The 17,341-nt window shown below is 42.3% G+C and overlaps 1 protein-coding gene across 1 annotated transcript in view; it reads left to right on the plus strand.

The window, feature by feature from the left end:
- si:ch211-267e7.3 (ADAMTS-like protein 2) overlaps positions 1-17,341 on the plus strand; it is a 117,546-nt gene that overhangs the window by 59,960 nt on the left and 40,245 nt on the right. The window contains exons 9-10 of the mRNA XM_060829665.1: positions 7,545-7,722; positions 12,076-12,526. Of these exons, the coding sequence (XP_060685648.1) occupies positions 7,545-7,722; positions 12,076-12,526 (629 nt within the window). The remainder of the gene's footprint in view (positions 1-7,544; positions 7,723-12,075; positions 12,527-17,341) is intronic.

The raw sequence follows: 17,341 nt of genomic DNA on the forward strand, positions 1-17,341 counted from the left end.
CAGTGCAACGTGTTAAAAGAAATTCTGCAGATAGTTAATGCAAATAACTGCTTTGCTTTGTGAAAGGTTTAATGAGAGCGAACTAAAAATGGGCCATTTATCTCACTGGAGATGCGATCGGCGCTGAAATGTCATGAATAAGTTTTGAAAAAGAGAAAATAATCAATTTAAAAACAAGCCTCCTAATTAATTGGAATGGAAAGACACACTACTTTTCAGAGTTACAATAACTATTGCCAAACAAGTATTCTAAGATTTCCATTTAAAATCCCAATAAATCCTCATTTTATACGGGATCTCTAACAATGACATCAGGCGGGAAATTCTGATTTCGCTCATTGCTGGGCAGTAGAGTGGGGCACTGAATTCCTCGAAAAATGAGAAACTAACTAGGTTCCTTGTTATCCGGTGGCCATCAGTCAAGTCACTCTGAACCAAACCTAGTATTTTTATTACGAATAAGCCAAAGTGTCCAAAAAAAATTGACAAAAAGAACAATTTCTGTGAAGGCTTTAATCAGTTTCTTAGGCTGATGACGAGAGCTAAAGCCTTACTTCAAAGAGACACAGGGCTAACCTGAGAGGATTGGGAATCTTGCAACGAGTGGTTAGTTATTTCTCCATTCTTCTCTCCAATAGGTTGACTCTCTAATGTAGCATTGAGAGTCTTGCATCATTGGAGGTATATATTTTTGGCTGAAACATTACACATAGGTCCTGATTATCTGCCTATTACTCCCGCAGACACCTTCAAAGAAGAGCAGCCTCTTAGCCAACATTTAGCTATTAGCATCATCCAACTCAACAATCTAATAATTTACCTTATTGCTTTTTGTGGGGCTTTGTACAAATTAACTGCTTTGTTTGCTTGTATTATAACAGTAACTGTACTTCCTGGGCTGTTGGCTGAATTGAGTTCATCGCAGGTGCTATTTAAATTCCGGTTCTTTCCCGCTTTTTTTCCCCTGGAGCAGGAACCGTTATTTCTGCCCAGCGACACAGTAAGTGGAGTAGGAAGTCTGTGCATTCACTGCATTCTGAAATGCAATGGAAATAAAGGCGCAGGGACGTGGGACACCTGTCTGTTATTAACAATGGAATCCATGGCAAAATGGAACATTCAAAACTTTGCATTTACTGTTGAAAATACAGTGAAGGAATATGAGTGCCCTTCCTCGAATGGTGCTTGAGGTTTCCCCTAATTAACACCGTTCTTCAGAACTTTTTTTTCCTCCAACGATGAGTTCCTTATAAAACCAAAACACTCGACAAGTTCTGAATTTACACATTTTGCATGTTACTGCCAAATTTGTTGTTCTCCCCCCTCCCCTCCCCCACACTGTCAAATGAACTGCTCTACTGGGCTGCTGATCTGTACCATCAAAATATGAAGACACTGTTTGTGAGGAGCGCAGTTGAGGCGGAGGGTGATAGCCAAGGGATAGCCACTTTACAAACAGCTTAAAGAGACCGATACTGGGCAGTGAAATGCTTTGTCAAGAATAAAGATGCTCTTTCTCTCCCACTGGCGTTGAGAAATCCCGGTTTGAATTCTTTGTCCCAGTCACCTCTTGCACTCAGTCAATGCCAGCGTGCAATTCCTTTTCAAAAGGAAGATCCATTCATTCCCCCTTGTCACTCTGCCTGTCAAAGTCCTAACAATCCCAATCCTGATGGCCCTCTGGTAGTGCCTACACTGCAGCACAGAGGACTACTATGCAAGTACTATCCTGAAGGATGACTGGGGATAGTTTAAAGGAACGATGTGTGAAGCCGCCATTTATTTATGAGGATAATGAATACTAAGCCCCATAAACAGTACTGGTAAGAATGAGCTATAGACCTGTCATGGCACAATGGAATAAAATGGGGAGAATTCCTTGTTGAGTTAGTGCAGGATCTCACTTCCAACCAGCCACATCTTGTAAGTTTGAGGCAGTTTGTTTAATTTGGCAGTAAGGCAGGGCAGGTAGAGCATTTGTAATTTTTTTTTTGAACTCTGCTTACATGGGAGACTTAACATTAAAAAAAAATACACTTTATATGAAAAGTTCTTCCTTGTATAGTACCTAGCCCCCTAAAATAAGCTGTGATATTTCAAAAGCAGCTTTTGGAAAGTTTTGAATGTTGCCTTTGCTACTGAAGAGCTAATGTGCAATGTGACTCCAGCATTAACTCTTGGATTGTGCTTCTGACAACATCTCTTCATCTTATGATGTTATAGGTCAGCAGCCCAGAGGAGCAGTTCATTTGACAGGAGGGAAGCAACATCAGTTTTGGCAGTAAAATTTAAGGTATATATTGAGGATTTTGAAATCTAAGTTTATGATTATCACATGACTGTCATCGCTGGGCATTATGCCTGTGTCTTGGGCACTAATCTTTTTCCTGTTTTGAGTCAGTTATTTACAATGAATTTCCATTATATTATGTTAACCAGACATTCGTCAGGCAAACCTTCTCAGCTGTCTATATCCAATAAATTCCTAAAGCTGGATACCTTGCAGTTAGATTTGCTGTAATGATGAAAGGGTTTATATTGCTTCTTGAGTCATTTTGTTGAGTACTTCATAACTAAGATTGAGAACAAATTGAAAGGAGCGTGGCTTTATAAATAGGGAGTATCAATTGCAAAAGCTAGGACATTTAGCTGAACCTTTACGAATTACTGTTGGGGCTTAAGCTTCAGCATTGTGGGCAATTCTGGACTCTGTAATTCAGGAAGTATAGTCAAGCCTTGGGGTGGGGGGGGGGAGGTGATGGTGGGGGTGGGTGGGGGCGGGAATGCAGGAGAGACTTAATGGAATGCTTTTAAGGAAGAGGGGTTTGCAGGGAGAAACTGGAAACATTGGGATTGTACTCCTTACAGCAAAGCAGTGGAAGGGGAAAGGCAGGTGAACTGTGAAAACCTTATGAAGAGCTTTGACAGAGCAAGTAGAGATAAACTGCTCTCACTTGCAGAGGTCATGGATTTAAAATATTGGCAAAAGAACTCGAGGTGAGAAGAGGAGAAGTGATTTTACACAGTGAGTTATGATCTGGAATGCACTGACTGAAAGCATGGCAGAAGCAGATTTAATAATATTCCTAAATAGGAAACTGGATACATAAAAAGGAGCAATTTGCAAGCCTATAGGAAGAAAGCTATGAGTGAGGCATATAGATCATTCTATTAAATGGTTGTCACAGTCCCCACAAGAACAAATGATGCTTTATCATTGAATGATATTTCTACCAGACCCAAAGGCCTATATTTAGTGGTCCTTTAGGAAATTAGGTGTGATATTTTCCCAGATGTCCAATGCTAACATTTTGTGGTGTTTGTCACAACAATCAGTCAGTGTAAGGATTTTTTGATCTAGATCATTCTCACCAATCCTCCTTTGCATTATCTTGGGCATAACTAATGAATGCAGGAGGATGCAGCATCAAAAGGTATGTACAAATTAGGCACTGTTCTTAGAAAACAAGTTTATTGTATGTCAGCTTCACGTATAACTACGTTTGGTGAGGTGTAGTTCTAGGACTTTAGAGAGCTGGTTCAGATACATCTGGCCTGATTTTTTTTCTTTCAGTTGTTCAGTGGAAATAGTGCTGTAAATGTAGACAGAGCTAAGTGATTCCACAACCAGTGGGTCAGGTCGGAGCCCTGCCTTTTTGCCGCATCTTGTCATAAGTAGTAGAGAGCAATTAAACAACTTGCTGGAGGACATCTCCTCCCTTAATAATGTGGGAGCACAGCACATCAAAGCAATGGAAATGGCTGAAACATTTGTAACGACCTTTAGCCAGAAGTGTGGAGTGAATGATCCTCCAGTTTTTACAGCAATTTCGGTTTTTGATATAAATGGGATGTGTAGGTTAGGTGCATTAGTCATGGGGAATGTAGAGAAATAGGGTAGGGGAATGGGTCTGGATGGGATATGTTTTGGAGGGTTGGTGTGGACTTGTTGGGCTGAATGGCCTGTTTCCATACTGTATTGATTCTGTGATCCTTTTGAAAGCTAGAAAAGAACTCTTTGTCTCCACCACAGACTGTGCATAACATTGGTAGAATGGGTGGAGTCAAGGTAAACATGTATCCCGTTATGAACCATTACCTGAGATAACAATAGGAACAAGAGAAGACCATTTAATCCCTCAAACATACACTATTCAATGCCAAAGTTCATATATTCCCCTCTATTCCATATTCCTTAACATAAAGTATCAATCAATCATTTTAAATCCATAATTGATCCAGCATCCATTGCCATTTGCAGAAGAGAGTTCCAATTGCTTTCCACATGGAAGTGTTTCTTAATGTCAGTCCTGAAAGGTCTAGCTCTAATTCTTTGGCTATGCCCCTACTGCAGGATTCTCCATTAGTTGAAATAGTTTATTTGCCCCCCCTCCCCCACTGTGTATTGTCCGTGTTAGCTTCAGAGCTGCAATCACACCCACTACCTAAGCTTCTAAATTCCAGGAACTACACCCTCCCAATAATACATAAGACTCTTAACCCACGGACTGTTTTGATAGATCTGCATTGCATTCTTTCCAAGGTCATTGTATCTTTCTGAAGGAGTGGTGCTCGGATTCTTAAAGTTCTCCAGGTGTGATCCGAGTAGGGCTTTGGAGAGCTGGAGCATCACTTCTACCTCTTTGCCTTCTTATCATATAGATAGAAAGGCTACTATTCAATTAGCATTTTTGATTATTTTACTGCTCCTGACACCTTACTATGCAGATGGCTTTTGATGACACCTTACTATGCAGATTGGTTCTACCTTTTGACATTTTTTTATAGCCATTATTTGGGCAAAAAACATTCTTGTAGTTTATTGATAAACTTTATGCTGATTAAAGCAAATACTTGGGAAGTGGAATATCTCAGCTTAAAAATGTGTTGCTGGAAAAGCGCAGCAGGTCAGGCAGCATCAAAGGAGAAGGAGAATCAGCGTTTCGGTCATAAGCTCTTCTTCAGGAATGAGGAGGGTGTGCCAAGCTGGCTTAGATAAAAGGTAGGGAGGAGGGACTTGGGGGAGGGGCGTTGGGAATGCGATAGGTGGAAGGAGGTTAAGGTGAGGGTGATAGGCCGGAGAGGGGGTGGGGGTGGAGAGGTCAGGAAGAAGATTGCAGGTCAAGAAGGCGGTGCTGAGTCTGGGTAAGATAGAGGACAGTTCTGCTACTTAGAGTGCACTTAAGTGGCAATGAAGGCCTTCCCACCTCCATTAGCCTTTATGTAAATGGAAACTGGTAGGTGAACCCATGTGGAATGCTCCAAGGATTCTGGGCCGTCATATGTGGACACTCTTGACCTATGGAAGGTCTGGAAGCATCCAAGGAGCAGGAGAATCGACATTTCGGGCATGAGCCCTTCTTCAGGCTCATGCCTGAAACGTTGATTCTCCTGCTCCTTGGATGCTGCCTGACCTGCTGCGCTTTTCCAGCAACACATTTTCAGCTCTGATCTCCAGCATCTGCACTTTCTGCTATGGAAGGTCTACAAAGACAGCAGTGACTGCCCTCACAGCAAGAACACCCCATGCCCTCACTGGTCTCATGCCAGACTCCAGTTGCTTGGTGACGGGGGCTCCATCCATCGTCTCCTCTTTCCACCAGGTCGAGCCCTCGCGGTGCTCCAGGGAGTAGCTGGCCCATCTTCTAGCCCAACTGACAGCCAAACGTGCACATGCAAGACGTGGCTCAGGGTCCCACAGTGGGTTTGCACCCAATTGTGGCCTGTCAGCATCACCATCACCTCATCACCATCACTAAAGTCAGCTCTGTGTCACAGATCAGCATTCCCTACTGTGTTAGACTGGCATTTCCAGTTCCCACTACCCATGTGCACTGTATTGGCACATGGTGAGATTGCCAAATCTTGGATCATGTTGTCGAATGGAGGTCCAGCTCTAACTCATTTCCCACACAGCTAGCAGAAAACATGTTTGGCTCATCCAGATCAAAGTATGGAGGTCCAAGAAATGAAAGGGCATGTATTAATTCCAGAATACAGTTTATAGATTGAGTCATGTAGATAACCACATTAATCCAGACTGTTGTGGATGACCTAAGCATTCAGCCGGGGTATCCCCTGGGCAGGCACTGCCAACTCTGTTCCCTCCACATGTTTCCCAGTGGTCTAGCTGAACTATGATGTTAGTCTGCGAATCCTTGTCGACTGGTCTGGTGTTTCCACATCCCACACCATTGTGACCTGTGATTGTGTTCCTATCTAAAGGAAGCTAGAAGGAAAGAATCTTACTGGACTTCAGGGAATTCGTCAGAGCCAGTGAAATAACATCTGAAGTGCAATCTCAGTTGTAATGTTGGTAACATAGTGGTCACATTGTTTGTTTGCACCAGGATTCCACAAGCACAAGCAGACAACAGCCAAATCATCTATTTTACCAATTAAATTTAATGAAATAAATATTGGTCAGGACATTGGGGAGAGCACCATCTCTTGTCTTCAAAGTAATGCCATGAATCTTTTACGTCCCTTTGGTTTAGCATCTCCTCTGAAAGATGGCACCTTGTACAGTGCAGTACTCCCTTGTCCCACATTGGACTGTCAGGCTGGTTCTGTGCTCAAGATCCTTGAGCTTATAAACTACTGACCCAAAAGCAAGAGTGGTACCACTGGGGACCACAGCTGATGGTTATTGTATTATTTGAAGTCTAATGGAACAGTGCTGATTTACCACAGAGCTGTCCAGCTCTTACGAATCAATTGTGTAATGATGGTGAAGTTACCAACAGATTTATGAATGGAAAATCATGGTTCACCAATAGTTTGTTGACAATTGTATATCTAACAGCATAGAAAAGAGGTAGGCAATGAATATAAAGTATTTGAATTTTCCAAAAGCATTATTTTGTTCAAAATGTATTTGAAGAGTAAAGAAGCCTTATTCCAATCCTATAGAGCATTGGTGAGGCCACCTGGAGTACTGAGTGGAGCCTTTTTCTTGGTTTTTAAGAGTCAAATGGCCTAATTATGTTCCTATTCCTTATAATTAAGGGATAAAATAACACATTTCATTTGTCTAGTGAAGGATTTTCTTTAAAACACCTTACATCTCAGGATATATAGCGTAGAATAGCTTGTAGTGGTCTATCTCTCAGTTCCTGTCTTATCTGGGATTAATTTTTTTTAAGCAATACCATCAAGGTCCTTGCTATTCTAAGTTCTTCCTTTTTTGTTCCTCCTAAGCACCTTACCTTTTTCCATAGTTAAGTCATGACTCATAATTGTCTACTGACAAATAGATACAAACTGTATCATTGGGGAATTACCTTTATATTGTAGAAGCTAAAGCCTCACTCTGTTTAGCCTTATTCTTCCAAACTGTGGATGTTTAAACTCTATCTTATTATAGACTACTCACTAGTTGTATCTCCACTGATTTACCTCCATGCTCTCCAATTGTTTTTGATATATGCCCTTTCTGCAGGGGTTCAGATCAAGAACAATATTCTCACAGAAAAATAGAAAAGATTATTCTGAGATTTTACATTGCTGTTTGGTTCTGATGATTTCTCTTTCTGCTAAAACAGTATTACAACCTCAATGGGAAGATGCCACATGTTACGTATGAGTATACGATCCCACGACCGCCCGTGCTCAAACCTGCGCCTCCCGTTGAGAGTCCATTCTACTTCAGCGTCCCAGAAGCAAAGTTTGAAGACCGTGTCAGCAACTGGCATAGAGTCAAATTCCACCCAGGCCCTAACGGTGAGCCACTGCTTCCTATTGATGCAGCCAGTTAGATTCTTTACAGCAGCAATAGTGAGATTGCATGGGTCAGGACGTCTCGATGATGTCCCCTTCACCTCTGACCTGGAGTCAAAGGATGGGAATATCATTCTCTTTGAGATGGACGATCAAGATTGGGAACTGTATCTTTCAAATAAACTGCCTGATGTTTCCAAGTATTGAGTTTTTGAAGTTACAAAATGAATTCCATGTGAACTGAGCATTCAGAAAGAAATATAACACTCAACTACGTAGCATTCATTATTACAGCAAATGTTTTCTTAATGAGACCAGGAGCTGAAAATGTGTTGCTGGAAAAGCGCGGCAGGTCAGGCAGCATCCAAGGAACAGGAAATTCGACGTTTCGGGCATAAGCCCTTTATCAGGAAGATTCCTGATGAATTCCATGTGAACTGAGCATTCAGAAAGAAAGGTTCAAAATCAGGCTGTAAACATGCTCTGTTCAATATTTCTTTAGGTTTGTGTGTGGAAATCTTGCTCCTTTTAGCTTTTCCTGGGTTTCCCTGAATCCCAGTAATTGACCTCCTATGTTATACAGAACTCTGTAGCAAGGCTTTAACGATTAAGACTAGGAGTAGATCATCAAGCTTCTTGAGCCTGTTCAACCCAGATCCTGACTGGTCTGTATCTGAAATCCATTTACCTGCGTTTTCTCCATATTCTACCCAGAAACGATCTAGCAATCTTATTTTGAGATTTCTAACATCTCACCATTTCACCCATCCTCACATACTGCCCTTTAAAAGATGACCATCAATTCTCATCATCCCTACCATTTTCAGCTCATTGTTCTAATCTCACCACTGTTTCCTGTGCACCAACCTGACCACATTGCTCCCAGACTCTCCTAAGCCTTCCTTCCTGTAAACTCTTTGCAATCTTCCTCGGGGTTCCATTAGTCCATAGTGTCCTGTAGTAATCTCAGACCTACATGTCCCATTCCTTTGCTGTCATCTGCACCAAGCTCATCCTAGTGCAGTCCTGTCTTCACCAGTTAAGAAATGGAAGATTTGCATAGTGCCTTGCACAATCTCAGGACATTGCAAAGCATTGTTTTGCTGCCAGAACAGTACTTTTGAGACATAGCCCCTCTTGGAGACTGGCAGCAATGTGAGATAAACAATCAGACAATCCGTCAAACAAGATCTTTTACACCCACCTGAAAGGATAAGCAGGACTTTGGTTTGAAATTCAAACAGTTGTCACCTTTGACTGTGCACTACTGCCCCAATATTAAAGCAATGCACAGTCAGGATTAAGTGCTGAAATATTCTGGTGGGGTATCACCTCCAGACTTTGAGATGTCGGTGCTACCATTGAGCGATGGTTGACATATCATAGTTAGTAAATTACTTTTAATCAAATCGTAAAGCAGGCTTGAACATTATACCCACTCTACCTCAACAAGATTACCTACATTTATGCTTTCTGTGCTTAATTTGTGTCTAATGTGTGCTTTCATTGCCCCTTGACTGTCACAGTGCATTCTTGGCTGTGTGATCTCTCACATTCTCCCCTCTGAAAATTGCCAAATTAATCCCAACAGTTAATTTTAAAATGGTATGACAATTTGAGATGTTGCCAGTATCAAGCTCTCAGACAGCATTACTGTCTGAGGTGTGGAATGGCTTTGTGCCTGTGAGGTTGCTAACACTTGAACCAGACCTGTTGAAAGAGAGGGGTGTTATCATCAATCACGAATTCTGCCTTTCATAAGATTTCACAATAAACAATAGCAGCCTGTTTTCACTGGGCCACAGAGACCAGGACAATGTTTTTAAAGCTAGAATAAAATAAGAATGTCAGCATGCACAGCAGGGTGGCCATTTGTAGACTGTAGACAATTGAGGTCCTTATGGTTCTCCTCTCAAACCCTTTAAAGGACATTTTGTCCTCATATAAATTCCACTGGATTGTGAGTATATTTTTTGACATTTTTGTTTCTTCAGGTGGATTTTAAGATTATTTGGAAATTTAAAGCAAAGTTGTCACATTATATCTACCTTAGACTGATTATATAGAAGACACTGTTGAGATTAGCTATGAAATATGTCAATGAATTGACTATTTTTAATTACCATAACACTCAACTACGTAGCATTCATTATTACAGCAAATGTTTTCTTAATGAGACCAGGAGCTGAAAATGTGTTGCTGGAAAAGCGCGGCAGGTCAGGCAGCATCCAAGGAACAGGAAATTCGACGTTTCGGGCATAAGCCCTTTATCAGGAAGATTCCTGATAAAGGGCTTATGCCCGAAACGTCGAATTTCCTGTTCCTTGGATGCTGCCTGACCTGCTGCGCTTTTCCAGCAACACATTTTCAGCTCTGATACTCCAGCATCTGCAGACCTCACTTTCTCCTCCTTAATGAGACCAGGAGTCAATAATCAGTATGAAAACACACACTAAGTTTTAGAAACCTAATACAAGGTGTATACACATTGCTGTTATACTTTATTTATGGCATAGATCACTTAGACTTTTAGAGTCATACAGCACGTCGTGCACGTGGATTTTAATTGCTCTGCCAGTGTGACTGTGTCTTCAGTTAATCTGGTTCCCGACACCCCTCCACTTCACTTATCTCTTATCTTTTGGCCACCTGATCTAGCAGCTACTTATGTAACTTTGCTTTAAAATGCTCTTGTGAAGCACGTTACAGCATTTCATTACGTCAGAGTTGCCACATGAATGTATTGCTGTTGAAGGGGATTTGCTCTTCTGGGAGGAATCGACAAGAGAGCAGGTGCCGGGTGGATGAGAAGGGACCGGGTACGACCAGGCCAAGGAGCAAGGTTAGGCAGGGGACTGTAGTAATGGTGAGCCTGCTGGGGAGGGGCGATTGGGCAGGAAGAGCATCAGTTTAAGTGGTTTGTATCTTGTGCTGGCTTTGCAGCTTAAGCAAGTTGGGCAGTGTAGGTCGATCAAACAGTTTGAGTTGGCAGGCAATGTCGTGATGTGTGGTTACTTTATGAGCTTCAGCAGTCTTTAAAAGTGCAGCCAGGTTGTAGAGTCTGCAAGAGTTCGTTGGTGACTCTAATCCAGTGGGCTATTGAAATATGTCAGTTTGGCCAAAGACTGAAGCTTGTACTCTGAAGTATTATTTTAGAAGGTTGCGAGGTATTTTTGCTCAGCTGGAGAAGATGCCTGGGTGTATAGCTACAATTTTGTAAATGTTTCTCCCTCAGAATGAACTATGTGTGGGTATACCACTACTTTTAGCCTTGTGATGAGATGGCGGTGCCCCTGCCAAAGCAAATATTTGTTGCCCATCTTAATTGCCCTTGAACTGAGTGGCCTTCTTGGCTATTTCAGAGGCCAGTTAGGAGACAGCAGTAAATGGGAGAGATGGGCGTGTGGCTGTGACATAGTGGTCATATCAAGGGACTACCAATCTGGAACATGCTATGTTCTAGGGAAGTGGGTTTGAATCCCAAAAAGGCAGATGGTGGAAATTTGAATACAATGAATATCTTTTTCCACTCTTCATGTTTCAGGAAGGAAATGTGCCATCCTTATTCGTTCCGGCCTACGTTTTACGCCAAACCCACAGCAATGTGATTACCTCTTAACTGCCCTCTGAGGTAATTGGGGTGAACAATAAATATTGGCCCATTCAGCAATATCCACATCCCACAAAAGAGTAAACAATAAAATAAAACTCTGTTGGTTTGGATTTAACAAGCAACAGTAGTCTCATTCAGATTAACCATGAAGCTATCTTTGTATTGAATTTAAATTGAATTGAATGTAAATTCCACCCCCTTCTATAATGGGGGTTTGATTCCATATCCTCTGAGCATTCACCTCTGCCTCTGGAAATATTTTCTAATCAATCTATTCAGGGATGTTATTACACTCCTCTGGAACAGACCGGGACTCAAACCCAGGTCTCCTGGATTAGAGGTATAGACACTGCCACTGCCAGGTTTTTGGATCACTGCAGTGATATCACTATGGTGTCACCGTCCTACAATGTTGTGGAGTAAGCTCATTATCTTGTGTGCTGTCTGTGGAAATGGAATACTTCTGATGAGGGATGGGAAACTGAGAGTCCTACAGTTAGCTCCTGCACAACATATCCCAAAGAGTTGTTCCACAAAATAACAGAGCCTCATAAATTACAGAACCACTGTTGACTGGTCAAGTTAAGAAACCGGTAAGTTGCATTGTAATAGAATGGAGTTACAGGGCTAGGTTTATTACTCCTGTTCTTATGTTAACTTCTATGTGACCTTTGAGAGAGTTCAAGGATTTGGTTAACCAACTGTATAAAGAAGACTTTTCTGAACCAATGTTTCTTTCTCAGCCCTTCAGTCCAACGTAATCAGTCTGAGCCCAACACCATGGAACACAACAAGCACTTTGCACCACCCCCGTTTGCACAGTAACTTTCGAAGCAGTTCCCAGCAGAGCAGTCTAAGAGCACTGTGCAGGAACAGCTCCCTGAACGCAGCTCTGCCCATCCTGTGCACAGGGATAGAGGCTAACATGTCGGCCAAGCTCAGGACTGAGAACTTCACCAGTTACTCAAACCCAGGAGGTGGCAGCCAGCAACTTGAAGAACCCAATCAGGGCAGTGTACTTGAACAGCTTCATGTGGGCTCGGAGCCCAGAATAAACACTGGAGGTGAGGAGAGATTTAGCTACAGCCTGTTGACGGATTCAATTTATCCGCTTTCCAATTCCACTTCATTCCACCTCTTAAACTTAGTGAATAACCACAGGACGGAATCTATTCAGTCACCAGACACTGAAAGGTAAGATTTAACTGTTCTTTTATTCTTGAGCTTAGTTCAGTTCACTCTTGTGTAACGGTCTTAGAAATAAACCCCTGTGGCATTTTCCAAATATCTATATTTGCCCTTTTCTGCTTCATTTGTTGCCTTTCAGTAGCATCTTCAAATCTACAGCCCTTCCAGTGTTGTCAAATTGTCTGTTTGACGGCAAACAGTTAATGTTCTTCCATCAGAACGTTAAGAAGGTGGAAACTCCACCTTTCAGCCCATTGATTCCATCAGCACTTTGGTTACTCACTTCCGACTGAATGCAGTCATGTTAAATGAGGCATTTAATTCTTTCCAGAATAGAACCTCACGTTCCCGAAGATTGTACAGGCTGCTTCCATGTGTCCATGCATCATTAACCACACTGTCCCACACTAACAGTGAACAGCCTTCTCCATGCCTTTGTCATCTGTAGATTTGATGACCAACTTCCCCATGGACATCCTTCCATTCTTGACTTTCCAAACACATCACTTTCCTTGTATCCATCACTGTCACTCTTGATGAAACCCTTTTGCTTTTGCTCTGACCTAGCTCTGTAACCTCCTGTACTCCTGCTGCCCTTCTAGCTCTAATCTTTTGTGACTCCCTTTTCCTTAGGGGCAAAGTTATCAACAATTTCAAGCTCATCTCTCTACTTCTCCATTTTTCTTTGAAACCTTTTTCAAAACCTCTTTCGCGTAGTCCAATCTTGTTGTGCATACTCAACTTTCCTCTGTATTGTTCTCCCAGTATAGTATGTTTTTATTTTCTATATTTAACATGCTGCATAAGTGCACATTGTTATATAGAATGCTAAAGAGCACCATGACATGATAGAAGCAGTGTATTTAGCTGTGACCGCAAAGCAAAAAGACATGTAAAATTTGAAAAGACAAGTGAAGCTCCTACTTGAAAGAATTTGAAATTGCTCTTGATGAATTGTAGGTTAAAACAACATTGAAGGTTGTGGGGACAATGCTGTTATATAAATGCGAAAACTGATTAATACATTAATATCCTGAGGTTGAACTGAGTTTACTTTAGGGGACTTGCTTCTTTATTGCATTTTTTTAAAGTCCATAGAATGTTCCAAAGTGCTTTTGCATAGTGAAGCATGCTTGATATTGTATGCATTGCTGTAATGTAGGAACTGTGACATCCAATTTGTCCCTAGAAAAATGAAACAAACAACATCAAGATTGTGATCAAATCATGAGTTGCAATGTTGTTTAGTGAGGGATAAATATCAGCCAATGGAGAACGCCTCTGCTCTTTTTTGAAACCAAGCCTGGGGGCCTTTATGTTATCCGAAGAGGAGGGCTTCAGCTTGTTGTTTCATTCCAAGGGTGGCAGCTCACACAGTGCAGCAATCTGTCAGTATTGCGTGGAGGTATCTGTCCAGATTACTTGCAGTGTATCTCAAACCTTTTCCATTTTGATTGGTCAGTCATGCAGATGAGGATTGACCGAGTTTGCTCTACATTTTGATAAGTTCAAAACTTTGAGTGGCTAATGGTACTATAGTACAAAACGTGCTGGAAATTCACTGAAAACCTGTGATATTCTTAAACTGGGCATGGTGTCAAAGCCCATCCATGTCAGATTGCATTACTGGCATCTGTCTGAAGTGAACCTAATGGAAATTCTTTGTAACGGAGCCTTCATGTGATTGATTAGCGTTTTAAGAAAGTGGTGCATATTGCTTCCCGGTTTGTTAAATTTGCCCCTATCACTGGACTGACTAAACCTACCCAATTCCTGCCTCCAGTCTGATACCTGATCTTCCATGCTGTCCTCCACGCAGACCTACCATCGTCCCGTGGCCATGTCCTCATCACTGGATCTATGCTAACCTAAAAAAAATGATTGGAATAATATGGAAAGAGCCAAGAACTGGGGGCTGGAAGGGTCTGTCAATTCAGCAAGACTCATTGATGCTGTATCAACACTGCTGGAGCCCATAATGCTGTTTAAAGGAGCTGGAGAAGATGGACTCTGAGAATCTTTTGCCATTAGGATTATCATGATCTGAGTGATTCATGGATGTGTTCTTGGTCAGTGTTAACTGTGTCTAGGGACTTCAGATAGAAAAAGGCTTTTGGTGAATACAGCTTAAGGCTGAAACAATTGAGTTGGAAGCGAAGGATAATAATTGGAAAGATTGAGATTTCACTTGGTTTCGCGTTTGGGCAGTGATTAATGTCAGTATTTTTAATTATGTGTGTTTTTGTTTGTGTATCAACCTGAGACTAAGGTTGTAGTTAATTGGGCAGTAAGCACTTCAACAGACTGGAGAGGTACAACCAGCAGTGCCCTCTCTCAATCCTCCAATTCCCATGGCAAGAATAGCATTCCAACACTAGTGTCCTCTCCCAAGCCAACATACTCAAGATCAAAGCGATAATAACTCAAAACCACCTCTGCAGTTGTCATTCACATGCCTGACACTAGACATCCAAAGCAACTACTTCATTCAGAACTCAGATGTAGTGGTGAGACTCCCAGGAGGATTGTGGAAATGCTTGCTGGTGGCCTTAAAAGAGATCACACTGCGCTGGTTTGTAACTGACCAAATGGAGAAAGCACATCTGGAGAGGCACCTAAACAAATTGAGAGACTTTGTCAGGAACCCGCAGAATCTCTCCATCAATGTCAGCAAAATGAAAGAGCTGGTTATTGACTTCAGGAAGAAGAGTGGAGGGCATGCCCCTGTCTGTATCAGTGTGGCTGAGGTGAAGATGAGCAAGAGCATTAAGTTCCTGGGAGTGATGATCATGAAGAATCGGTGTTGACATGGGTGGACCAGGGCAATCTCAAGAAAGCAGAACAATGTCTCTACTTCCTCAGGAGGCTATGGAAATTCAGCATGTCCACAATGACTCCTACTAATTTTTATGGATGCACCCTATCTAGATGCATCATAGTGTGGTTTGGCAACTGCTCTTCCCAACACTGCAAGAAATTACAGAGAGTTGTGAATATAGCCCAGTCCATGCAAACCGGCTTTCCATCCATTGACTCCATCTATACTTCCTCCTCCCTTGGGGAAGCAACCAGTAGAATCAAAGACCCCACCCAGCCCAGTTACACTCTCTTCTACCCTCTTCCATCAAGGCTCTCCTTCGATAGCTCAGCTGGTAGAGCGGAGGACTGTAGTGTGTCGCAAATCGGTCATCCTTAGTTCGCCGGTTCAATTCTAGCTCGAAGGAGCCTAAGCTGCTTTGTGGGCGGCACGGTGGCACAGTAGTTAGCACTGCTGTCTCACAGCGCCTGAGACCCGAGTTCAATTCCCGCCTCAGGCGACTGACTGTGTGGAGTTTGCACGTTCTCCCCGTGTCTGCGTGGGTTTCCTCCGGGTGCTCCGGTTTCCTCCCACAGTCCAAAGATGTGCGGGTCAGGTGAATTGGCCATGCTAAATTGCCCGTAGTGTTAGGTAAGGGGTAAATATAGGGGTATGGGTGGGTTGCGCTTCGGCGGGTCGATGTGGACTTGTTGGGCTGTTTCCACACTGTAGGTAATCTAATCTAAACAAAACATACAAAACAGATTTAAGGACAATTTCTTCCCTGCTGTTATCAGAATTCTGAATGGGCCTCTCAAAGTTTAGATTGTAGTTTGGTCTCACTCTCTTTCTGCACTGGTATTCTTCACTCTGTTCTATTATCCTAATGCACTTTGTCTGATATGATCTGCCTGTACTGAACGCAAAGTAAAACCTTTCACTGTACCTTGGTACATGGGACAACAATAATCAACCAACTGAAATCAGATCAGGGGAAGTGGAGGTGTTACTTCACCAGCATGTGGCAGAATCTGTCAGCCACACATTTGACTTAGCAGCCATCTCAAAATCCATTTCACCAGAATGGAGGGAAGTCATCCTCAAACCTGAGGGACTGCTGAAGAAAAAGAAAAATGCAAGTATTGAAGTGAAATCTAGCAGTTTGTTTAAGATATCCTTCAGCTTATTCGTAGCATTATGTTGATTTTATTCCACTTGTTAGATGGAGGACTTGTGGCACAGTGGATATGGCCCTTTGAGGTTCAAGGTCCTCTCCAGGGCTTGGTAGCCAAAGAAGGTGCATTCCATAATGTGATTGACCAGGTTAAGTATCAACTTGGAAATCCCTTCAACATATGGCAGACGAGAAGAGCAGGAGAGATTCTTGTGTTAGCTGTGTGATGCAAAGGAACTGGAGCCTCTGCCATCACTCTCCATAGCTACAATCACTACTTGGTGATCTCCATTCAAGATCGGAGACGGTTACAGAGAGTGGTGAACTCAGCCCGGACAATCACAAAGGCCAACCTTCCATCTATAGTATCCATCTACCAGGCCCGCTGTCAAGGAAAGGCCGCCAGCATTCTCAAAGATCCATCCCACCCTGACAATGTTTTTCTACAACCTCTACCATCGGGGAGAAGATACAGAAGCTTGAACACACCCACCAGCTGGTTTCAAAACAGTTTCTACCCTACTGTTGTTAGAATACTGAATGGACTCACAAACTCTTAACATTCACCTATACCTGTGTTTTTGTTTTTGCCACTGTTTACCTATTATTTACTTATCTATGCTACTTAGCTCTGTGATCTGCCTGTATTGCTCGCAAGACAATGCTTTTCACTGTGCCCCGATACACGTGACAATGAATTGAATTAAATTAAATTCAGTTCAGTACAGCACACTTGTCCAGTGTATAGTGCCAACAAAGTTGAAGCTTTGAGGGAAAGGCAGTTGGCTGAACATGCTGGTGTAAATCTGTGGTACTAACAGATTTGGCTTCACTTCCCATTCCATCCAGG

The sequence above is a fragment of the Hemiscyllium ocellatum genome, chromosome 9 (assembly GCF_020745735.1).
Source record: "Hemiscyllium ocellatum isolate sHemOce1 chromosome 9, sHemOce1.pat.X.cur, whole genome shotgun sequence".
Lineage (NCBI taxonomy): Eukaryota > Metazoa > Chordata > Chondrichthyes > Orectolobiformes > Hemiscylliidae > Hemiscyllium > Hemiscyllium ocellatum.